At 43.0% G+C, this 26,237-nt stretch overlaps 1 protein-coding gene across 4 annotated transcripts in view; it reads right to left on the bottom strand.

Annotated features, from left to right (window-relative positions):
• osbpl8 (oxysterol binding protein-like 8) overlaps positions 1-26,237 on the bottom strand; it is a 201,293-nt gene that overhangs the window by 128,383 nt on the left and 46,673 nt on the right. For all 4 annotated transcript variants that reach the window (XM_063217159.1, XM_063217160.1, XM_063217161.1 and 1 more), the window contains exon 3: positions 12,788-12,882. In XM_063217159.1, the coding sequence (XP_063073229.1) occupies positions 12,788-12,832 (45 nt within the window). In that variant the 5' untranslated portion in view covers positions 12,833-12,882. The remainder of the gene's footprint in view (positions 1-12,787; positions 12,883-26,237) is intronic.

The raw sequence follows: 26,237 nt of genomic DNA, 5'->3' as shown, positions 1-26,237 counted from the left end.
ACACTGTGCCACTTCATCACTTGGTTCTGACAAATACACACGCATGCTTATATACAAACACACACACACACACACACACACACACACACACACACACACACACACACACACACACACACACACACACACACACACACACACACACACACACACACACACACACACACACACACACACACACGCTCACACACAGCTCCTCTAAGGGCCAGCCCACTTCTCGCCTCTGCTTTCCATCCATCCTCCACAGTCGATGGGTCGCACAGGACAGAATGAGTGATTGGCCTTCCCCATCCAACTCCATCTTCCGTCTTCGCCCACTCCAACCCCCATCTCATCTATTCTTTGCCCACTCCACCTCACCTATCCGCTGGGCGTGGTTCTTCGCGGGCTGGGTGAAGGATGAATGATTGACTAGCGTACCCTCCCCATCCCACTTCATCCCCCACCTCATCTATTGTTTGCCCACTCCACCTCACCTATCCGCTGGGCGTGGTGGTTCTTCCCTTAAAACACTAAAGCAGCCTGGGTGAAAGATGAATGATTGGGTGGATTCCAATATGCTGACTTCCGTCCTCCCTTACTCTCTGGCCTGCTGGTGACCTCATGATGATGTCACAGACGACAGAAAATTCAATCTATTTGCAAAAGCATGATTCTCTCGTCATTTCCTCATGCGCAATCTGAATGGTGAATGAAGAACAGTCCCCCGAAAATTGTTGTGGCTGGGCTGACAGCAGGGAAACTATTGTTTTCTCCACGGAAGACTGGCGTCAGCAACATGCAAGGCCACAAGCACAAGTGAAGAACGGAAGTCTGCAAATTGAAATGCACCCACAGACTACCGTACCCTTCCCATCCCACTCCAAGCCCCATCTCATCTATTCTTTGCTCACTCCACTTCACCAATCCGCTGGGCGTTCCTCTCCTCTTAAAACACTAACGCAGTCTGGGTTGAATGATGAATGATTGACTACCGTACCCTCCCCTTCCCATCTCACTGCAACTCCATCTTTAGTCTTCAGTGCCTTTGACCACTCCACCTCACCTACCCACCACTGGGCGTGCCTCTCCTCTTAAAACACTAGCCCAGGCTGGGTGAATGATGACATATTGCCTATCCCCCGACCCCAACTCCATCCACCCTATTAAAAAACACAGGGGACGGGACACAGCACACTAACAAGACCAAGTGTGCGGTGATTTACAAGCCTTTCTGTGCATTACTTGGACTGAACATCGCCAGCATCTGGACATTGGCTGGACACAGGGACTCTGTGCTTTCAGTACTCCGTCAAGCGTCCACCCCATCTTCCTTTTTCGCTTACTCCAACTTCACCTATCGACAGGCTGTGCCTCGTTCCTTAAAGTACTAGCCATGGCTGGGTAAAAGATGAGATATTGGCTACCCCCTCTCATCCTCACCTATCCACATGGCCGTGGCTCTTCTTTTAAATCACTAGCCCAGTGATTGGGTACCCACCTTCCCACCCTCCAGCACCATTCCAACACATCCTTCCTTGGCCCACTCCACATCCCCGGTCCACTGGACATGTCTCTTCCCTTAAAACACTATCCCCTTGGCCCTACCGTGACTCTAACAGTAGGGCAGTGGGCTGTTATGCTAGAGACCCGTGTTCGATTACAGCCCGGGTTACTTGCCAACCCTTCCCCATCTCTCTCTCTCTACTCATTTCCTGTCTATCTGCACTGTCATATCTCTAAAAAAATAAAGGAAAAACAAAAAAAAACACTAGCCCAGGCTGGGTGAATGAAAGATGGACTGAGAATCAACTTCTGCATTGTCTTACAGTATATACAGTAAATATACTGTGTTGAGTTGTGTTGAACCTCATGACTCCCCAGCCCGGCCCCTGTGCGTCCTGTTCAGTGGCACCAGGTGACGAACTGTCATCGCAGGATTCCCGCTTGTGTCTTCTTGTGGCTGACTCAATGACACTAGTCACTGCTTGCCTGATGGTATCTCTCTGAACATTTGGAGGTAGCATTTTTAGATGCGTCCTAGCATCTCTATAAGAGGGTATGTCCATCCGTCGGATGGTCAGTCTGTCTGTCCGTCTGAAACGCATTCTCTAAATCAGGGGTGCTCAACTGGCGGACCCAGGTCCGGATGCGGACCCAAACGCAATGTCATCCGGACCAAGACAAAATCCATCTGTATTTAATATGTATACATTATATATGAGATTTAGCTGTCATGCGATCTATAGGTGTATTTCTGCGAAGCCAGTCTTATGACAAATAAAAGTATCATCACTATGACAACTCAGTGAGTGAGCAAGAGGCCAGTGCGGCCAGCGAGTGAGGCTATTTTCTGCGACTTTTTCGAACCCTGGAAACATTGGAAATTTGGAGACTGGACCTTTTCAGTTTCTAGTTGAGCACCCCTGCTCTAAATTGACAGTTCCTCCTGTGTCCACAAAGGTGGCAGTGCACAGACGGACCCATCTTTGTCCGCCTGTCGGACTTGTTTTCCATTTCAGACAGATGTTAATCTCTTCAAACCCATGCTTGTCAGGCAGCGCTCATTTCTCTTTGCATGCCAGGTGACTAACGTTTGTCATAATGTCATGGAGTTCCCCGTGTGCATCTCCTTGTGACTGAAGGCACGTTGCCTACAGTAGCTGCTAGGCTCATGTTATCATGCTTAGAGATCTTCTGCTTGACTGACAGGAAGGCAACTTCCTGCTATAGAATAATGCAAATTTCAAACATTCACGCACACACAATCTGCATTCAGCTCTGATATAAATATTTAGCTGACTGAGCACTCTCTGTGTGTGTGTGTGTGTGTGTGTGTGTGTGTGTGTGTGTGTGTGTGTGTGTGTGTGTGTGTGTGTGTGTGTGTGTGTGTGTGTGTGTGTGTGTGTGTGTGTGTGTGTGTGTGTGTGTGTGTGTGTGTGTGTGTGTGTGTGTGTGTGTGTGTGTTTGTCTGTCCACAGACAAAATGCTTACACAATACAACACAGTACGTACAATACAGTACAACCCGACCCAAAATAGGACAGCACAGGGAAGCCATGTATTCACTACACTAAGCTGACTCCATAACCAGCACTGTGTGTGAAAAACCCGACTCAGAAGCAAAACATCTGTAACAGTTTCCAGAATACAATTTTTTAGGACTTTGTATAGATTTATTTTTGACAGGACAGTGGAGGAGAGACAGGAAATGATTGGGGAGAGAGAGACGGGGAAGGATCATCAAATGACCTGGGCTGGAATCGGTCTACCTTCCTTGTGTCCTCTTCAGAATAAGCTAATTCAGAGCTGGTTGGATCAAATTTGTGGTTTTGGTTGTAGAGTTGTGTTGTCTGCCAGTAAGGAGTATGGAGAGGGAACACAAAGCTCTTCTACTGTGCTGTGCTGTGCATGCCTATGTGGTGGGGAAAATAAGGCAAGCTAAACGATATTCCTATTGATATTTTGTATCCTAGTGGGACACTGCGTCACAGGCCCAACACTATGGTTGTGAAAGGGGTTGCACAGAAAAAATAGTATGGGACAACCCATGTCAGGGGGCTCTGGCTGGAATCTACCGGTATATGGGGGGCCTTGTCATGGTAAAGTTTGGGAACCCCTAGTCTAAAATAGAGTAAGCACAGCTCTGTTACTGTATTGTGCTGTGCTGTGCCTATGGGGTGGGGACAGTCTGGAACAGGGTAAAGCTGTGCTGTGCTGTGCTGTGCTGTGCTGTGCTGTGCTGTGCTGTGCTGTGCTGTGCTGTGCTGTGCTGTGCTGTGCTGTGCTGTGCTGTGCTGTGCTGTGCTGTGCTGTGCTGTGCTGTGCTGTGCTGTGCTGTGCCTTTAAGGTGGGGACAGTCTGCGGATGTAAGGTCATGACTCACTGACTTGCACACAAAAAAACACAACACATATCAACTGAGTACGCATACACACAAACACGCACACACACACACAGTAAGGGCAAGCACACAAGCCTGCACACGCACACACACACACACATGCCGACTCCCTTTGCCACAGACGGCATGTGCTTGTGAGTCAGTGTGCTTGTGAGCTGCTAGTGAGTTCACTTCACACCTCGCGCTACAGAGGACAGCTGCACGGCGGCAGGAGGCCACATTTACCTGCCCACACCTCACGCCTGATGGCAGACACGATGTGGAGCCCAATCACTCCTGCATGCAACCTGCCAACACCATCAAACTGGGACCAGCAGCCTGTGTGATAACTTGACAGTTAGGGGGGAGGAGGAAGGCTATAGAATATGATAGACAGCCCTGGTGTAGATAAAGGCTAGGTTCACACACACACAGTGGCATTGCTAGAGACAGACAGCGGGAACTCATATCAACCTAGCAACAGCTAATGCCTCATACAGTGCTGTAGCCTCTGTAGCATCTAGTCACAGCTGCTTGCGTCCTGTCAAAACCATCCGTCAGTTACCGCACCATCCTGCGCGACAGATACTAGGTGCCAGGATGAAGGCAAACTAATAGTAGAGTAGAGTAGAGTAACTTTATTGATCCCCGTGGGATATTAAGATGTCAAGTAGCTTACATAAATACATATAATGCCCAGGTGGACATGTCAAAACACGTATAGCACAGGTGATAGTCAGGTAGAAAAAAATAAAAACTACAGAAAAAAAATAGGCAATTGTGAAAAGCATGAGGTAGACAAGGTTACCATGACCAAGAATGAGCGTTGACATATAAGTCTAAGATACAGCATTGCAATGTAAGCTTAGAGTTATATTGTGATGTAGAAGTGTAGTAGTGAAGAGAGAACAAAGGCATACATTGTATTCAAAAAAGAACATTGTAGAAGATAAAGGCTGGTTAGGTTGAACAGAGAGAGAAATGATCACTTCGACCCACACACAATTTCTCTCTCTCTGTAGTTTTTGATGACTCAGAGATAGGGAGAGGCGGGGGGGGATGGGGACGGAGGGAGGGAGAGAGAGAGAGAGACTGAGAGATACTGAGAGATGGAGAGATGGAGAGATGGAGAAATGGAGAGATGGAGAGCGTGCGGTTCCATTGCGACCTGATTGAGGGAAATGGTGCTGGGCAGGGAAATAACACCTTTCTGTCGATTCCTATTTAGAGGGCAATTTACAGCATCGCAGTCAATCAATTACAAACTCATTGTGCTGTAAACAGTATCTGATGCAGACAGGGCAACTACTGGGCCCTAATAGGGGAATGAAAGACTGAGCGTGGGCAGCGCTCGAAATTAACGGTGTCTTGGATTGTTGATTTTGCAAGCCAATAAGGATATATTCTAGTAGACATGGTTAAGCTGTGAGAGGAATGGAGTTCGGTTTTGCTAATATTTCAGGTAAGCAAAGCAACAGCCCCAAACAATGCGCAGTAGTCTGTTGCCACCTGTCGCGTGCTTATCCGCCCAAAACACCAGAAACGCGAGCTGGCTCTAAAGTAGATTAACCCTCATTCATACATATCAGAAACTGCCTGTAAATGACTTTCCAGTAACAAATAGTTAGGGAAACGGCAAGCAAGCTAACAGAGGTAGTTGTTAGCCAAGAACGTCAAGCAGTTTCATTCAAATGTGGCTGGAAATGAAGGCGCTATATTCTGAACATTGTCATACAAACGCAGTTATTTAATTAATGTTGAAGTATCCGTGTTATTGTTTCTGCGCTGGTAAAAGCAGAAATGCCTAGTAGCCAAGGTCAAATTGAACAGGGAAAAAGTCCACCTTGACTTCTTTGATTACAAGCACGAAGAACGTGCTTCAATTGTACAGCATTGCCAGCGCATTGTTTCTCTCCAATCCCTCCTCTTTCTCCCCCTCCCCGCCCTCTCCATGTTAGCCTCTCTCCCTCTCTTTCTCGAAAGTGAGGTAGGCCTAAGTGTGCGGCCGTATTTTTTTTCTCTTGTGCATTTATTTTTAGGTTAGCAAATTGTCTTGATGTCAATGTCATGTGAATTTAAAGCGGAAAGGAAACGTCTTGCAATGCTTTGTCATACTCCTAATGCGGCCCAAAAACCTACCGCATCTTCTTCCACCTAGCCTGATTATCATCGACTTTCACATCTCTTCGAGACTGGCTGAAGCTGTTGCATCACTAGGAGGGCACGGCCTGGCTATTTTCCACCGGCATGCCCATCACAACCAGTGGCCAAAGTCAGACTAGGTTAGACTTTTGCCACTTTTTAACTAAAGCTAAACAGACACTGAATTGTTATTGATATGTAGTAGACTAAATGAAAGCTGTTTTTTCTGTAGGCTAAATAGGCTACAACAGAGTAACAGGCTGGCTGCAATAGAGTCTACAATAGCCTACATGATGGGTAGGCTATATTGGTGCATAAAGCAATCAGTTTGACAAATATAATGTCATTGAATGCAGATTTCCTCATATCACCATGCTCATATATTCTTGAAAAACGAAATGTGCACGGTTACTCAAGGCATTTTTCTATACAGGGCACAGATGTTTTAACACACCCTCGGTTTTTCTTAAAAACCTGAATTCACAGTTGCACTGCAAAAAAAAATCATAGTCACACATGAAATTTAACGTGGACATAATTTACCACTTATTTAGGCGCGAAAAAAATGGGGACACTTCTGGTTACATTCGGGACAATACAAAGTGGAATCCGGGACCATTGCGGGACACAAAGGAAAAAAGTTAATTTCGAGCCCTGAGCGTGGGTGGTGGGTGGTGGGTGGTGGACGAGCTCATGAGAAATACCGATCTGCTCATGACGTACTGTACCTGGGTCAAAGACTATTTTTTGGGGGGCTCACACGTCAGCTGGCAGCACAACGGCATCTAATGCCCATAAATGAATTAGTAAGTGGTGGTTGATACAGTATTCTGCGCTGAATATGCTTCTTAGATAGTCCACTAAAAACAAACCAACTGAATAAATCTATACAATAGTGGCACTGGGCTGTCGTTGCGCCGCCCTGACGTGTGCTAGCCTAGTACTGCTGAAACGTCACTGACCCACCGACAAACCCATGAGGATGGAATACATAACAAAATCAATACCACACTGCCATCTAAAATGGCTCAAAAGGGAAGCAAAAAAAGGTGTTGTGTCTAATAGCGTTCAACATCGACGAGCACACACATATGGCCTTTTGTCAGATACATTTACCTGATTAAAGTCAAAGGCCAGAGACGTTGTGAAGAAAGTTACGGGCAAAATAGTCAATAGTGTGCAAGAGTTTAATTTTTTTTCCTAATAGGGAATTAGGAGACTCTAAAATATTCAAATATTTGGCTGAAAAACCAATAGGCTTGCTGATATGGCGTTGCATAAAATGGCTAGTATGTGTAGTAGAATAGTGGATCTTACAGAACTTTAGTTTCTGCTTCATCATTCCCCTCTCAGCGCAACACTCTGGTGGAGCAGGATCGTGAGAGCTCGATAGTGTACACAGTAGCGTTCTTCCAAGGATCTGAGACCACAAGGTTAATTACTTTACAAGTCCTGTGCAGTCTTCACTTTAAATAGGCTGTCATAAACAGTAGCGCATTTTGTGCGGCTGGGTATCTGGATCAAGGCACTGACTGTGGCTCACACGCCTAGGTCTGCAAGAGATTGCGTGTGTGTGTGTGTGTGTGTGTGTGTGTGTGTGTGTGTGTGTGTGTGTGTGTGTGTGTGTGTGTGTGTGTGTGTGTGTGTGTGTGTGTGCGTGCGTGTGTGTTTGTGTGTGTGCGTGTGTACTGTATGTGCAGATGGGTGCATGTGTGTGCGTTACACTGTGCTTGTATTTGAGCATTTGCTTGTGTGCTTGCATGTGCATGTATGCGTGTGTGCTTGCATGTGCGTGTGTATGGGAGAGGTGATTACATACACATGTGGGTCCATCAGCACATGAGTGTCATAGTGGTTAACATACCTGCTGCCTCAGCGAGACAGAGGCAGCACTGTCCTCCTCGGAGACAGGAGAAGTCATCGTGTGCGCGCATGTGCATATGCGAATGTGTGTGTTTGCGTGTGCATGTGCGTTTGAGTGCATGTGAGTGTGCGTGTGTGTGTGTGACAGGCAGCACTGTCCTCCCCCGAGACGGGACAAGTCACAGCTGATTTGAGCAACATTGGGGCAATGCAATACAATCAACCATTGAGTCCCATTAATCAATGAGGTTGAGTGTTTAAGGATATAATGTATTTGGGGCGAGAGGGCAGCAAATGGGCCATGGCCTACTAGAGCTAGAATGCAGAGAGAAAGACTGGAAAACAAGGGCTGAGAGGGCGGCTTGAGAAAGAGAGAGAGGGGGGGGGAGAGAGAAACAGAGAGCGAGAGAAAGAGAGGGGAAAGAGAGCCAGAGAGAGAAACACAGGAGAGAGAGAAAGAGAGACAGGCAGCGAGACAAACAGAGAAACAGAGAGAGAGAAACGGAGAAAGAGTAAGAGATAGAGAAACAGAGAGAAACAATGCCAGAGAGAGAGAGAGAGAGAGAGAGAGAGAGAGAGAGAGAGAGAGAGAGGCAGGAGGAGAGAGAAAGAGAGGCAGGAGGAGAGAGAGAAAGAGGGAGAGAGGGTGCTGATGTAGAGAGAGAGAGAGAGAGAGAGAGAGAGAGAGAGAGAGAGAGAGAGAGAGAGAGAGAGAGAGAGAGAAAGAGAGAGAGAGAGACAGAGAGACAGAGAGAGAAACACACAGGCCAAATGTCAGTGTTATGTAGACATAGCGTAGCTTATGTTCTGCACCAGGCAGCAGGCTAGAGGGAGCAACTGATAAAAATCTTTGAACATCACTCTTCCGCATCTTTCCAAGACCTCTTGCTCTCTGTGGAAATCAGACCTGTGTGTGTGTGTGTGTGTGTGTGTGAATGTGTGTGTATCCCCATTGTGAGTGTGTGAGTGTGTAGGTGTTGTAGGTGTAACATGGTGTTATATTACTGTTGCTCTAAGGACACAGCCTACAGCAACACAAGGTGCTCTGTGTGTGTGTGTGTGTGTGTGTGTGTGTGTGTGTGTGTGTGTGTGTGTGTGTGTGTGTGTGTGTGTGTGTGTGTGTGTGTGTGTGTGTGTGTGTGTGTGTGTGCGCGTGCGCGTGTGTGTGTGCGTGTGTGTGTGTGTGTATTCACACCTTTGAGATGCACAAACTGTGTAACACCTGGGGTCTCACTAGAGGCCTATTGCCCATGTTTGTGTCAAACCTGGCCACCCAATATAAATGTCACCAAGGACCCCCGATCCCATAGGATCAAACTAGGCACACATGAAGAGAAAGGAGACCAAGATACACATCAGCTCACATCACCTGACAGTTTATTTTTAGTCACCCGCAAACTGTGACTGCATTTCCGCTAAAATGTTGATGGAAAACTACTGAATGCTTTACTGAGATGTGAAATAAAAAAAGGCCGGTCTTCCATGCTATAAACATTCTGTTGGTGGAAAGCCAAAACGGCTGCATCTTATATTGCTAGAAAATAATTCTATTGAACTTTTAACACACTTCCGAATCTGATGGGGGTAATTTTTTACATTTTTTATTTTCTGACACCTTCATAGGTCAGCAGCCTTCGCAGCATGTGTAGTTTGAAGACAGTATGGACAGGACAAGACACGGGCTGATATTTTCCCCGTCATTTACAGGACGTGGTTCACAGCTGCCATCATCAGGTGCGTGATCGCGCACAACAAAATCATAGCCTCATTAGGATGCTCCAAGTTCAACCAAAGGATGGACTGTCATGTTCTTCTCTTCCCAGGTGAAAAACCCATATACTTAAAGTGTACTTTTTTTGACCGTACTTAGTACAAAGTGTACTATTTTCGGCGATTTAAAGTGCGCTTCATTGCACTATTAGTGCGCTGAAGCACTACTAAAGCAGTACTTCAGCACACTTGCAGCACACTGAGGATGCTAAATTGGCACCGCTTTTGGACAACTTTAAGTGCACTACAAGCATACTTTTGAAAGTATGCTCCAAACACGCTTTTCATGCATTCGTATGGCATTAATAGTGTGCTTGAGTACACTTCTAGAACATTTTATTGTTACTAGAAGTACAATAAAAGTATATTAACTTCATGCTTCTTTGGACTACATTGGAACATTTTAAGTCTGTAAAAAGTATATCATATTAAGTATTGTAAATATATAACAGGTATGCTTGAAGTATATTTAAAGTACACTGTACAAGTACATGAAATAATATAAATGTAATAGTACAATCCATGCTGGTCCTCAGAGCTTGTACATTACACACAGCCACATGTCACAGTAGTGATACAGTATGCATGCCTAGCACGACTGACATTTACAGTTATTGCATTGTTACAGAGATTTCAGATACACATTTCACTTCATTTCATTCTTGTTCCACCTTCCTACAATTGATCATTTGAATTGATCACTAATGGTGACCCTTGAGTCTTTGTTTGAACAACTAGTTCCAACTTACCTCTCACCATGATGTCATGGGAAGTGTGAGCCTATATATACCAGAACATATACGTGACCATCATAATGACGGTGGGAACATGGTCATTTTTTGTGTACCACTTTAAAATTTTAAAACTCCTACAATAAACGCAGAATATAACAATGAGTAATATTTTCATGCAAACCAAAGATATTCCTTAGAGGTCAATGGCTTTCTGTTTGAGAAATTGAGCTCCAAGAAGTGCATTACATGATGGTACATGCATGATGATGCATGATGGGTAAATGCACTTTGTGTAAGCACACTTTGAATATATTTGGATGAAGCACAATCATGGTGCACTTAGAAAAAGTATACTTCCAATATGTTAAAGTGATTTACTTTAAAGCGCACTATAGAAAATCACACTTCGAAGTCACTTGGGTGAAGTATAATCAAAGTGCACTTAAAAAAAGTGCAATTGCAATATGTTATTAAAAAATACACTTTTAGTAAGTTCACTATTAGAACACTATTAGTATATTCCTCTAAATACACTTTAGCCAAACATCTTCTAAGTGCACTTTATGTATGGTTCGCAAAGTGTACTTTCTTTGAGAGCAACTTAATTACATCTAATTTTAAGTACACTTTAAATAAGCATGTTGTAAACATACTTTTTCTTAGCACAAAAAGTGTGAGTGCGCTTTTAACATGCTAAGTACACTTCAGTTGTGCTTTTATTGTACTAAATTGAACCACTTTTTCACCTGGGTTAGCAAGGACGATAATTGTGCCATTCTGTGAAGGCAGGAACGAAACGCTGCCTATTCATTTGAATTGCCCGACTGCTGCCTAGCGACCCACTAGTTTGACGCCCTTTCGGTACCGTCACCAAACATTTCAAACAAGCAATTTAGGGTTAGGGTTAGGTTTAGGGTTAAGGTTAGGGTTAGGGTTAGGTTTAGGGTTAAGTAGGGTTAAGGTTAGGGTTAGGGTTAGGGTTAGGTTTAGAGTCGTATGACAAGGCGTAAGTACCGAAAGGGCGTCGAATTAGTGAGTCCCGAGTGTATCAGCAGTGTTCTGTCAGCACCCCCTCCCCGCCCCAGAAGACCCTTGGATAACCATAGCAGCAGTCGGGCAATTCAAATGAATAGGCAGCGTTTCGTTGTCCAACCACGAAAAACGGGCAATAACGTGAATGCACCACGAAAATGAACGTTATCGTAAATACTTCACGAAATGACGTGAGATAGGGCTCTACACACACACACACACACACACACACACACACACACACACACACACACACACACACACACACACACACACACACACACACACACACACACACACACACTAAAGGCATAGACAACAAAATCATAGTCTCATTAGGACGCTCCAGGTTCAACCAAAGGATGGACTGTCATGTTCTTCTCTTAGCAAGGACGATAATTGTGCCATTCTGTGAAGGCAGGGTGAGCAGTGTGCTCACATCTTTGAGATGTGCACGCACACACGCACGCGCGCGCGTGCGCGCACACACACACACACACACACACACCAACCCGAACTAAAGACATAGACAACAAAATCATAGTCTCATTAGGAAACTTCAAGTTCAACCAAAGGATGGTCTGTCATGTTCTTCTCTCAGCAAGGACGATAATTGTGAAGGCAGGGTGAGCAAAGGTGTCTTGTTAAGATTTTCATTAGAAGAACTGCTCCTCATCCTGCTAGGCTACGGACGGCTAGGCTATGGATGTGCTTTCATGGCAAGAAGCTAAGGGCAAAGACCTCATTGCGTTGCACCATCTCTAGTCTTTGAAAAGGAGGACAGGACCAGACAGAACTGGGGTGGAGGGGGGGTTGGGTACAAGATGGAGGGAAGGCAGAGGTAGGGTCTGGGGATGAGGTGTGGAGGTGGATGAGTTGGGGCTGGGGGGGGGTGGTGATACAAGTAAGGGAAGGGAGATGGGGAAGGAGAGCAGTGGATCAAGACCCCGGAAAGGATGACAAGACTAGGGGCGCTGGAGGAGTTGGAACCAGTGGAAATGTCATGGTCCAAAACGGCACAGAAAGCTCAGGGAAAGCCTCACAAGCCATGTAAGGTAAAATTGTGTTAACGAAAGGGTTTTGTTTTGTTGTGCTTGTGTTTGGAGATGGAGATGTCACATTATACATATACTACAGACTACTACAAATATTATTTTCACATAATCACACTTGCCAATCTACAGGATATTTTCTGATAATGTTTGGAAATCCTTCCCTGTAATCCTTTCCTGTGTGACGATCCAAATAAAAATGTGTGTGTGTGTGTGTGTGTGTGTGTGTGTGTGTGTGTGTGTGTGTGTGTGTGTGTGTGTGTGTGTGTGTGTGTGTGTGTGTGTGTGTGTGTGTGTGTGTGTGTGTGTGTGTGTGTGTTGAATTAACTCACCAGAGCTCTGTCAGCTTCCCCCTGGGACTCTGTAGAACACTCCATTATTCCCACTCGGCCCAAAAGCCCTCAGAGCTGCTCAGAGACGCGCATGACTGAAGAGAGAGAAAGAGAGAGAGAGAGAGAGAGAGAGAGAGAGAGAGAGAGAGAGAGAGAGAGAGAGAGAGAGAGAGAGAGAGAGAGAGAGAAGGGGACGGAGAAAGAAAAAGAGAGATGGAGGAGAGACACATTAACATCCGCTCTTTCATTAAACATTAAGAATATCTTATATGCACACACACACACACACACACACACACACACACACACACACACACACACACACACACACACACACACACACACACACACACACACACACACACACACACACACACACACAACATAGCATAACACAACAGATACACACACAGACGTCACTCAAAACTAACTGCACACCAACCCCAAAAAATGCCTATAACTTTTAAACGTGTTCAACTGACAAGAGACTAGAGGTGCTCCGATCACCATTTTTTGGGTCCGATCACCGATACCGATCACCAAAAATCTTTATCTGCCGATTACCGATCATTGCCGATCACAAAAATGATTTCCTATTTTTTTAATAGCCTATTAATTATCCTTATTGAATACCATTTCTGCCCATAAACCAATCAATCTTAATTTGCACATGTCTATTATTAGGCTATTATTATATTATTATTATTATTATTATTATTATTATTATTATTATTATTATCTTTCAGACTAGTGTTGGTAATACAGTCTACAGTATTAATCAATGTATAAGTTATTGCATAGAATAACTAAACTATTTAAGATTGAATTGAAACTGAAACATTACATCAAATAGTCTTCCACATACGAGAAAAAAACAACCTGTCGCTTTAAATGAGCAGCCTCGTGAGGAGAGCCCCTCCCCTCTCTGTCACCGTCCACAGTTGCAGTGCTCCACTACCGTTCTGAATCTCTCTCTCTCAAGTTTTAACCACATCTGTCGCCGTTTGGTGTTTCAGCGACTATCAAACTAATCGACTGACTGCCAATTACAACTTTGAAAACAATAATTGACATGTTTGTGCTGACAACGTGAAGTTGTCGCGTGCTGACCAAGGCAACTACACAGGTTATAACGTAACATGGCTCACTGGCGAGTACTCAATCGCAAATTACATTGTCACTCAGGTAAACGGCGCATGGATCGGAAAATCAGATCATTGTTGATGCAGATATGGTTATGAATGGTGGAAATGAAGGGGGGAATGGCGAAAAGTTATAGACAAGCAAAGATGCCTTCTTTTGGTGCAGTTGCAGCTGTGCAGAGCCAGCGCCTACATGCAGCGCCAGGTGTAAAGGCAAATGGTTGCGTGAGGAATTTAATATCTCTCGATCGGTTTTTTGATCGGCATGTTTTTCCGATCACCGATCAGGCTATTTTTGGCCATTATCGGCCGGTCATGATCGGCAGCCGAGCAATCGGAGCACCTCTACCGCAGACACACACACACACACACACACACACACACACACACACACACACACACACACACACACACACACACACACACACACACACACACACACACACACACACACACACACACAAGCACACACAAACTTGATATTTTAAAAGTTCTCTTTAATGTGCTCCGCTCTGTCACAGTAGCCTGGCTGCAGCCAACAAAGACAAAAAATTCACGCAGAATTACTGTACAATGAAGAATGTCTTAAAGGTGGACTGAGTAATATTTTTCACAAATGTTACCTTTGTCTAGGGCTGGGAATCGATCCAAATTTTCTGGATCGATTTGATCCCGATTCAGAAGGCTACAATCCGATTCGATCCACGATCCGATCCGATTCGATATCGATATCGATCTTTTATATTGCTGGGCTGTCACTTTAACCCATTTATGCCTAGAATTCTAGGACCGGTTATAAAAACCTAAATATCTCAGCCTTTGATGCCCACACAAACATGGAATACCTTGGTATGTGAGAAATAATTGGGAAATTGAGGAAGAGAGCTACAGGATGTGGTTGAGAAAATAGCGCCTATAATGATCTACAAAAGATCGATCCACAAAGTTGTGAATCGATATCGCCCTTTTCGAACGTGAATCGATATTGGATCGCGATTCGATCTTTTGAACCCAGTCCTACCTTTGTCATGAATACATACCAACATCATCAAATTTTAAGTATTCATTATGACTGGGAAAATTGCTCTTTTCATGCACAAAAAGGGAGATCTTCTCCATTGTCCGCCATTTTGAATTTCCAGAAATAGACATTTTTAGCAACAAAACTAACTACATTTTTGGTCATAGTTTGTTAGTTAGTAAATAATCATGAAAAGATCAAACTTGGCAATAGGCAGGCAGCACAGTTTCAATGTGCAGCATAGTTGCAATACCTACTCTAGCCACCATCCTACACTGTGCATCTTTAACCCTATCGCGCCAGATGCATCATCTATGATGCATCAAATTCAAAGCCCTCTCCACGCTGACACAAAAAAAATCCATCTCAAAAACATCCTGCGTGTCATTTCCAAACGTCCTGCAGTACACGGAAACCGCCACAAAAGAGCAGCGGTCAACAACAAGTTGATCACAGCTCGGCGAAAAATGCAAAAATGGAGTAGAAGCGGTTTCCCTGACCGACGCTGAGATATCGTCAAATTGCAAAAGGTTTGTGTACAAATTTCCGAAATATAACTCTACATCCTTTAATTTGAACACTTGCTTTGTGCAATTAATCAAGGAAGAGTTTATATTTTTACACCGTGTTGCAGAGAGATCGTGCTAAAACTGATGAAACATATAAGCACCATCCGGCGGTGGCAGGAAGTCAGCCATCAATGCATTTGCTCCATAGGGAAACTTACAAAGCATACCACGACGACCGTTTAACAAAACACACAAGTTGTTTTACTTCAAGACAAAGATATTGCCTTAAGAAACAGGTTTTACTTGCAATTTTGAAAATGTAATGCAAAATGTTGAAATTATGATCTCGTAAAAAATGCATTGAAGTGAATGGAGAAATGGTCCAATTGTAGTAATGGACCCATATATTCAAATTACACATCAAAAATGAATAATGATCTACAGTGCCCTCCATAATTATTGGCACCCCTGGTTGAGATGTGTTAAAAGCCTTAAAATAAATTCAGTGTTTATTGCAGAAGAATACTGTCACACTGAAAATTGTAGGAAAATGTAGCCTTCAACTCAAATGAATTGTAAGAAAATAAAAAAATCCCTGACTTAAAAAATAATTATTTTTCATTAAATCACCTGTTCCACAATTATTGGCACCCTTAACAATTCCCAGGAAATAAATATAATTGAAGCATTTCTGTCATTTCTACAGTAGTTTACAAAGTTTACCAGAGTATGTAGGAACATTTAATTAGTAATTCATCACTTCCTGTTTCCCTGGGGTATAAATATGACGTGACACCGAGGTCATTTCTCTTATCCACTCTTAAACATGGGAAAGACAAAGGAACACAGCATACAAGTGAGGCAGATGTGCGTCGACCTTCACAGGTCAGGCAGAGGCTACAAGAAGATTGCCACTCAACTGCAGCTGCCCATATCCACTGTGAGAGGAATAATTAAGAAGTTCAAAACAACTGGAACAGTGGTAAACAAGCCTGGACGAGGACCCAAGTTTATTTTGCCACCACGCACAGTGAGGAGGATGGTAAGAGAAATCAAAAGATCTACAAAGCTCACTGTTACAGAATTACAACAAATGGTAGAATCCTGGGGTCACAAAGTCTCCAAATCAACCATCAGGCGCTGTCTACACGCCAACAAGCTGTTTGGGAGGCATGCACGGAGAAAACCTTTCCTCACTCACAATCATAAACGCAAGCGTCTGGAGTTCGCCAAGCGGTATTGGGGCTTCAACTGGGACCGTGTGCTTTGATCAGATGAGACCAAGATTGAGCTTTTTGGCAACAAACACTCTAAGTGGGTCTGGCGTACCACGAAAGATGTGCATGCTGAAAAGCACCTCATACCCACTGTGAAGTATGGGGGTGGGTCAGTGATGCTGTGGGGCTGTTTCGCTTCCAAAGGCCCTGGGAACCTTGTTAGGGTGCATGGCATCATGAATGCTTTGAAATACCAGGACATTTTAAATCAAAATCTGTTGCCCTCTGCCCGAAAGCTGAAGCTGGGTCGTCACTGGGTCTTTCAGCAAGACAATGACCCTAAACATATGGCCAAATCTACACAGAAATGGTTCACCAGACACAAAATCAAGCTCCTCCCATGGCCATCTCAGTCCCCTGACCTCAACCCCATTGAGAACCTGTGGGGTGAGCTGAAGAGGAGAGTACAGAGGAGAGGACCCAGGTCTCTGGATGATTTAGAGAGATTCTGCAAAGAGGAATGGCTGAAGATCCCTCTTTCTGTCTTTTCCCATCTTGTGAAACATTATAGGAGAAGATTAGGTGCTGTTTTGTTGGCAAAAGGGGGTTGTACAAAATATTAACACCAGGGGTGCTAATAATTGTGACACACATTATTTGATGTCAAATAATTATTTCTTTATGTGGGATTTTTTCCCCACTGAATAAATGCACTTGTATTGAAGGTTGGATTTTTCTCTTTTTTTCCATTAAGGTCCCATATTATTTAGAAAAAAAATAAAATAATTGGAAGCTAAAAAACACATCTCAACCAGGGGTGCCAATAATTATGGAGGGCACTGTATATTACCGTATTAGCCCGAATATAAGACGATCCTGATTATAAGACGACCCCCCATTTTCAGGCTCATGTTTTGGGGAAAAAAGTTTTTTGAAGACTTAATTTTGTTTAACATTGGAAACTTTTCTCAAAATGCAGTTTTTAATTTGTTGGAAAATCTGAGGCTTTTTACAAAGAACAAATTTCACAATATCATTTTCATGGAATTTCCATGATATAAGACCACAGATGGTTACTCATATCCTTTTCCTTTCTTTACTCACTTCACCTGTCAAGCGCCAATAGGCACCTACAGGCTACAGCCGCCTGCCTGGGCCCGCCTGTTTAAAGTGCGACGCAACATAGCCTACACTCAGAGCATTAGTCTGCGCCAGCCAGGCAACCAGTCCAGTAGAGATAGGCAATCTATTGTGCAATGCACAGATTTTGCGAAATGCTTAGTTGACAGCAATAGCTAACCAGCAGCCGTCTCGCCAAATCGCCGTTCATTTTATGCATCCAAAGTTTTCCGTTGGACTATAGAAACCGAATGTGACCAAAGGCAGATTGACGCATTGCACTTGAAACCCATGCGCTGCCTATCAGGACCACGTTGACATTAAAAGTCCGATTGATATTCATTTCGTACCAAGGGTAAAACTCCTGGGGCCTCATTTATAACGGGTGCGTACGCACAAAAGACTGCGCACGCCAAGTTCACCGCAAGGTTTGGTATTTATAGAAAAAGAACTTGGCGGTAAACATGCGCAGCTCCACGCAAAGTTTGACCCATGCGTAGGCACTAAACAAAAGACCAAACGCGGAAAGCGCGACCTCGGGAGGTAGCTGGAAGAACGACCCGAAATTGGTTGAAGAAAAAAATCAAAGGTCACGTGTCACGATAGTCACTTTACTTTAACATTAATCCAGTTCGCAACGAAAACGCGGTTGTGTGTTGTTTGGTAATGGTGGAAAATAATAAGTAGGCCTACCTGGCCTATCCATAGCCACATGCATGTAATAGACGCTTGAAATTGTACGTTTAGGATAGGCCTACGTTACATTTGGAAATACCCTACATTTTATTAACAATGACCACGGACCTTTCCAGTATCAGGCTATAATTGTATCGGTAGGCTGTAAAGTGTAAAGAGTCTGCAAGGAATTACGTCAACATTTAAGCCAGTTGCAGAATCATCTGCTCGAATCCCAAGTACATCTGTAATGGTTGATTTTCTCAGCCATACAGGCAAGCATAATGGACAGCTTCATTTCTCTTGTTGCATGTCATTTCTTTTCCATGCGGTTATTCGTCATCAAAGCAGAGGTGTGCATTTGACAGCTGGCCTTATACACTGATAATGTACGTTTATAATACACACATTTAATAAATACAGACTAGAAAATGCCCATATGTCATGCTGTCTGTGGATATGTCGATCGACAGTTGGGGTGTCACTTTGAACTGCAAGCAGACAGCTGCGCGCAGTGACCAACGGCAATTGTTGTAAAAAGTTTAAACCCGGTGCATATGAGGTGCGATGAGACAGCGAATAGATTTTCTACTGGTGAATTTCACATGGGGACATGCCATGTGAGATGTTTCCTTGACTTAGCTATTTTTCCCTTTGTTCACAACTTAATCAATACTAAGCCTACATGTCCATGACTTGGCAGGTTCATGTCCATGCCATCCTTATTTTATTTTATTTTTTACTTCTGGTATAGCGTGATTTTTGTCAACATAACCATCCACATGCTGCAATTCAAGGTTTTTATGTTTGTAGCCTACGACTTCCCAAACTTAACCGCTCCACTTTGCCCAACGTTCTCTAGGCCTATCTAATAAAACTGTTTGCTCCACATGTGGTAAATAGGCTATCTCGTCTGCTTTCCGCACGCCGTCCACAGATATAAATATTCATTTTGGGCGTTTCACTGAATATTCATAGATAATTATGGGTGTGTCCACAGGTGCGCACATTTGCCGCAACTTCAGAGTCAGTTGGGATTTATAAAGGGAAATCGACGTGGAACGTGCGTGCGCCATGCTTTATAAATCGGAATATTTTCTTGCGCACGCACATCCTGAGTTTCGTGCGTGCGCCATCTTTTGGCGCATTTCTTCCGCAGAGTTTTATAAATGAGGCCCCTAGTGATTTTATATGAACAAGACAATCTCTTGCCTTAAAGGGACACTGTGTGAGATTTTTTGTTATTTATTCCCAGAACTCATGCTGCCCATTCACTAATGTTACCTTTTTCATGAATACTTACCACCACCATCAAATCCTAAATATTCATTATGACTAGAAAAATTGCACTTTTCATACATGAAAAGGGGGATCTTCTCCATGGTCCGCCATTTTGAATTTCCAAAAATAGCCATTTTTAGCTACAAACATGACTCTACTTGGACCATACTAGAAAATATTTGTGTATTACTCAGTAAACTTTCATGTAAAGATCAAATTTGGCAAAAGGCAGCTCAGTTTCAATGAGCAGCATCGTTGCAGTACCTTTTTTGACCATTTCCTGCACAGTGTACCTTTAACCATTATTCTGTGTTGTTGCATCGTTGCGAGGCATATCGTCAAAGGCACCGCTTTCTCGGGCACACACAGATGACCATTGATTGGCTGATGACAGCATCCCAAACTTAGCCTACAGGTTGTTCGTCAAATCACCCTTCATTTCTTTAGTTTCTAGTGGTGTTGTCGGCTGACCAGAGAGAACGACCAAAGCTTTCATGATGAGACTGTAAAACCAAACACAAATAAAAGCAGAGCAACGGGCCGCGATTGACTTGTGTTTTTCCCCTTGCACTGTCGTCCGCATCGCGTTGACATTGACAGTTGATAGACGTGCGGTGCAACAGTCATAACGAAATAAGCATCTGCAAATTTGATATGGACAAAACAATCTCTTAACCCATCCATTATTGAGTTGTGTGCATTGTTGTGAAGCATAGGCTAATGGCCGCATTCAGGTTAAGTATAAAAAAAATAAAAATAAAAATAAAAAAATTACTTTTTTCTCTAGCGCGCGGAAATAAGACGACCCCCCTTTTTAGAGTACTATTTTTAGAACAAAAACCACGTCTTATATTCGGGCCAATACGGTACACTCATAAATAGGTTGTTGAGCATTCGATCAGCTATGTTTTTACATAGATCTTTAAAAATTACCCAACCAGGCTGTGGGAAATGTAAAATATGGTCCTGCTAAAACAAGGATAGGCTTAAAAAAATGTCAGGATCTCACTAAATATTTAAAGATAATCCTCAAATTAAATTGTCTGACAACTTTTTTAAATTAAAAAAAAGTTGTAAATGCATTAAAAGTCATTTTTCAATAGTCATGAAATTGGAATTTTCATTCATTAAAAGCCTGATGCATCATATGATATATTATCATATGATGCATTAAATATCTCAGTGACCTTAACAAAATTTTGAAAAAACATTTTTATATTTCTTATAAGGGACCAATATTGAAGCAAATTCCAAAAAAATAGAATTTTCTCTCATTGTTTTCATGGTTCAGGTTTCACAGGGTTAACAAAATGGCCTCACATAAAGACACATCTCATCACTGCAAAGGCCTGGTGATTGTACGACTGGACGCCCAAGCAGAGGCGGATGGCATGGAGACAAAACAGAGGCAGAGGGAGAGACAAGCAAGTCTCAATCCTGAAACATCACTTTCTTCAACCGTGCACTCTCCATAAGAAGTGCCTCTGCTTCACACCCTGCTAACACACACATCATGCACGCTCGCACACACACCTCTTGCACAGCGGCCCACAAACCTCGTCTGCAAGTCGAACAACTGACCTGGAGGTCATTGAGAGGAAGGGGGAGGGAGAGGGAGAGAGAGAGAGAGAGAGGGAGAGAGAGAGAGAGAGAGAGAGAGAGAGAGAGAGAGAGAGAGAGAGAGATCAACGGGGTGGGTAGGGGTGATGTAGGACAGAGGAATAGTAAGAAGATGCTTCCAAGCGCAAAGAACAGCCCTTGAGGAAAAGCAAACACACACACACACAGACACACACACACACACACACACACACACACACACACACACACACACACACACACACACACACACACACACACACACACACACACACACACACACACTAAAACCATGCCCAGTGCCAAATGCATTTTAATGTGGAGTTGCATGGGTCATATCTCATTGCTGCGGCTGATCGGGGTCCATATGTGACGTGACTGATTCAGTAATTCGGTTCGCTTCAAAAAAATGTCTTTTGTCGGGGAACTAAAAGGCATCTAATCGTTTTAGAGATGCAGAGGGGGAGGAGATGCTGTGTGGGTGGGAAGAAAAGAGGCAACGTGACGGCTTTGTGAGAATTCTAAAATTAGCAGGAGTTGCACCCACTCTCTCCCCAACACACGTGAACATACGCACGCACGCACGCACGCACGCACGCACGCACGCACGCACGCACGCACGCACGCACGCACACGCACACGCACACGCACACGCACACGCACACGCACACACACACACACACACACACAATAGCTGTATTAACTGGGTGTCACTTTGAGAACTGACAAGCCTAATTGGTTTCAGGGAAGCTATTTTCGAAGGCTGTGAATGAAGATTAATTCCTGTAGTTTAAATTAATACAGCCCAAAAAAATTCAAAGCATTGCGTCTCTTCTTCTGCACAAATTCCAAATCGGCTCGGAAGGCTTCGTTTGAGCAAAAATGCCTTCATCCGGAGTCATGGGCTGACGCAAGACGACGCCAACAACTGTTAAGTCCAAAATCCCAAAGTAGCAGGATGAGTAAAATGATGGCTAAAAAAAGGAAAAATGATAACACCCAATTCCTTGTCACCCCAAACGACGGCTAACTGGAAAACCCAGTACGACAGGTGGTAAATAACTTTGGAGCACTGCTGTGAAATACTTTTTCCGAGAAAAAAATAAGAGAGAGAAAAGTGAGGAGGTTTCACTGACCTAGCGTGGCAAAGTGCAGTGAGCTGACAACAGGCACAAGGAGGGAAAAGAAAGGAAATGAAATAGAAAAAAGGGGGAAAAAAACAAAAAAATCCATCCTCCCCCTGCTGACAGCAGGCGTTTTCTGTCACCTATTATCCTCCGTGCCAAGGACGTAGGTTAGAAATGCACAAAACAGGAAAGAAGAGTGCAAGTGCTCCTGCTATACTGCCAACTTGGCCTTCTGAGGAAATGAAAAATGCTAAGGAGCTAAAATTGAAAAGTTTTGTGAGATTCAAGGGATTTTATTATGAAAGTGGATGGTAGTGGCGGCAGTAGCACTTCAGGCAGGCGTTGAGGCATTAAGCAAAAACATTTTTTTTTTTAAAAATGTGTAAAGGGAAAAAATTCACTCATCTACGGAGGGGTTTCGACTTCTGAAAACTTGTTTCTGTGTGGCACTTTTCTCAGCAGTGCTGGCTCGGAGCAAAGTTACAATAATTTGTTTCGTTTGGCTGCATGTCCTGTCTGAGAGGGCACTAGTAACAGGCATCAGTTTGAAAGCGCAGGCTTGTCAAACGGACTGCTAGCGTGACAGGTTTTTGGCAAGCTCTAGCTTACTAGCAGCACCAGCATGTTAAATCACAATACACCGCATTTCACATTATTACGCAAATGACATTTTTTGCCGTTTTCCTAAATAATCAATATGTATGACAGTCGTCATCATTTTCAAGTCATCAGCCATTAGAGTAAAATTAAAAAGTTTTTGAATGAACCTTCAAATGATAACGGTATTTTCTAAAATAATAATAATTTTTTTTAAAATCCCAAAATGCTCTGTTCCAAATTATTACGCAAAACAGTTTTGTAGTGTTGTAATACAAATTTCTTTCTTTTTTTCCCATTTACATCAAAACAGTTGGCATTTGGTACCTTCTAAATTACATTTCGATGTTCAAAACTTGGTCATAAGCTGTAACTGGAATGCTGCGTTTATCATTGAAGTCAATGGCAGGGCATTGCATGGGAGTTATGGAAGCCCAGATATCCTTGATGCTTTGCTCTCAGCAGTTTTTGTTTGTTTGGTCTGGTGACCCACACTTCACTCTTCAATATACCCGTAGATTTCCATGCCACGTGTAGGTGCTTTGGAGGTGATGACATTCTAACTCACCAGACATAGCATCCCATTCATTTTCAATGGGGTTTTATGTCTGGTGCGTTAGAATGTCATCACCTCAAAAGCACCTAAACGTGGCATGGAAATCTACGGGTATATTGAAGAGTGAAGTGTGGGTCACCAGACCAAACAAACAAAAACAGCTGAGAGTAAAGCATCAAGGATATCTGGGCTTCCATAACTCCCATGCAATGCCCTACCATTGACTTCAATGTTAATCGCAGCATTCCAGTTACTAAGACAAAGAGCTTATCACCAAGTATTGAACATTGAAATGTAATTTAGAAGGTACCAAATTCCAACTGTTTTGAGGTAAATGGGAAAAAAAGAAAGAAATTTGGATTACAACACTACAAAACTATTTTGCGTAATAATGTGGAACAGAGCATTTAAAGTTTTTTATTATTTTAAAAAATACCGTTATCATTGGAAGGTTCATTCAAAAACTTTTAAATTGTACTCTAATGGCTGATGACTTGAAAATTATGACGACTGTCATTTGTATTGATTATTTGGGGAAACAGCGAAAAATGTCATTTGCATAATAATGTGGAATGCGGTGTAGGTGTGGTTAAAAAATATCCTTCATGCCATGGCTTCCAGCCAAATGTACATAGCAAATAGCAATCATAATCGCAAACCACATACCTGAGACGCCAGTGATGAAACTGTTATGTCCTTGGCAAGTATGCAATGTATCAAAATGACATTATGAATGACTATTGAAAGCCATCAAGATTAAAACAGCTGATTGACCCCCTCGATGCTGCGACCTAGTCGCATTTCTTGCGCAATAGAAGTGAGAGAGCAGTGCTGGTAAGCAAACAGTAGGAAAGAAAAGCAAACAATGTGCTTTATGTTAACAACAGGGGAGTGTGTTTATTCAGTCACATCAAAGATGGCGCCACATCTACAGTAAAAGGTCAGGTACAATGAGTTCTCTGTCTTCCTGGCGGGACGAATCCTGCCACTGGATCTGTCTTAAACCAAATAAAATTTGAATTTATTTTTCATTTGTGTTTGTTAGGAGAATTTCAACTTAAGTTACAGCAGCCGCATTGCAATATTGAAGCAACACTAAGTATCTTTCATGTTTAGTTACTGTATCATTTGAAGAAGGAATTGCCTTTCATTTGAACAACAATGCAGTAGGTTTTTATGCGATTACAGTAGTGGTGTGCATTGGCACTGCCCTAACGATTTGATTCCGATTCGGGAGGTAGCGATTCGATTCGATTCGATTCGATTCAATTCTACGATGCATTGCAATACATGACATTTCTACTGAAAGCAAAGCAAATGTTTCATTAGTCATGATGAGGCAATACAAGTGCCTGAGCCTGAGCAGCATTTTATTGTCTGTTTTCTGTATTAGGGTGGGAGACGTGACGTCTTGTTTTTTGTAACATTGGTTAAAAACCTACAAAACTGTTATTTTTCCTTTAAAAAACAAATGTCAATGAAAGAAGATGTGATAAATTATGTTTCATATTAGTCTTAGATGAGAAGAAACATTTTTGTTAAGATTTATGTAAAAGTTTATATGTCAAATATCCTGCGGTGTGACTGTAACATTAATGAAACCTGGAATACAATATATAAATTAACCAACAACATTTTGAATAATGTATGAAGCATTTGGCATAATTGCATAAATATTAACTTTATATTAAGATATGTGAATGTGAAAAAACTCAAGACAGTAATATTAACTACAAGTTCAATTTCATAACACAAATTGCGTCCTGTGGGGTGACATGTATGTCAATGTTTGTGAACGGGAAGCTGCAAGGCCAACTACAAGGGTCTTAAAGACTGGCTCCTAACCAGTCAGTACCTCAGTTATCCATCATTTGCATTGACGTCACAATATTACGTAATCGATTTTGCTGGACGGCAGAAGTACACATTCGTACATAGGAATTATATGCAGACGAAGACAACTTTGACCATAAAATACCAAAGAAACACGTAGTTCTTGTATTTTTTTTAAACGGGATATGTACATGGCGTTATCAGGCTAGGTTGGCCACGGTGGATGTGTTCAAATCATAGATTTATCAAAATGCATTCTGCTCCACAGATGGCATAACGGGGACGGGCGGTACGACAAACTGGGAGAAGAAGAGAAAGTTGTTGCTTGCTTCCAGCCATGAACTTACTCTGCCTGCGATATGTATTTTTTATCCCGTGTTTATTTTCTTCAGTAAAGTTGTGAACTTAAACCAAACCTCTGCATTGGCAAAATAAGCACATTTATGCACCGTTTCTTCATTGGTGGCTGGGCACCGCGGCTGCATCCTCTTCTTCGTGGCATGGCACAGGTAAGATAATGCTGCTAACCTAACTTACCAGGCTACAAGACGCACGGTACATTTTGTGTCAGGCATTTCGCAAAGTGCTGTTTTGAATAGCATATCTTTTCATCTCAGATGTATCTTGTAGGTTAACTTGAATTCTCTCGCTTCGTTTCATCCAAGTGGATTTCATTGTTGTTTAGCCACGTCTGCACAATGTAGTATATTGTTAGAATGTTCTGTGATCGATTGGTTTACCCTATGAGGAGCGCATTGACTCCGTGTTCGATAT

Source organism: Engraulis encrasicolus, chromosome 15 (genome assembly GCF_034702125.1).
Source record: "Engraulis encrasicolus isolate BLACKSEA-1 chromosome 15, IST_EnEncr_1.0, whole genome shotgun sequence".
Classification (NCBI taxonomy): Eukaryota; Metazoa; Chordata; class Actinopteri; order Clupeiformes; family Engraulidae; genus Engraulis; species Engraulis encrasicolus.
This window is presented reverse-complemented; position numbering and strand designations above follow the sequence as displayed.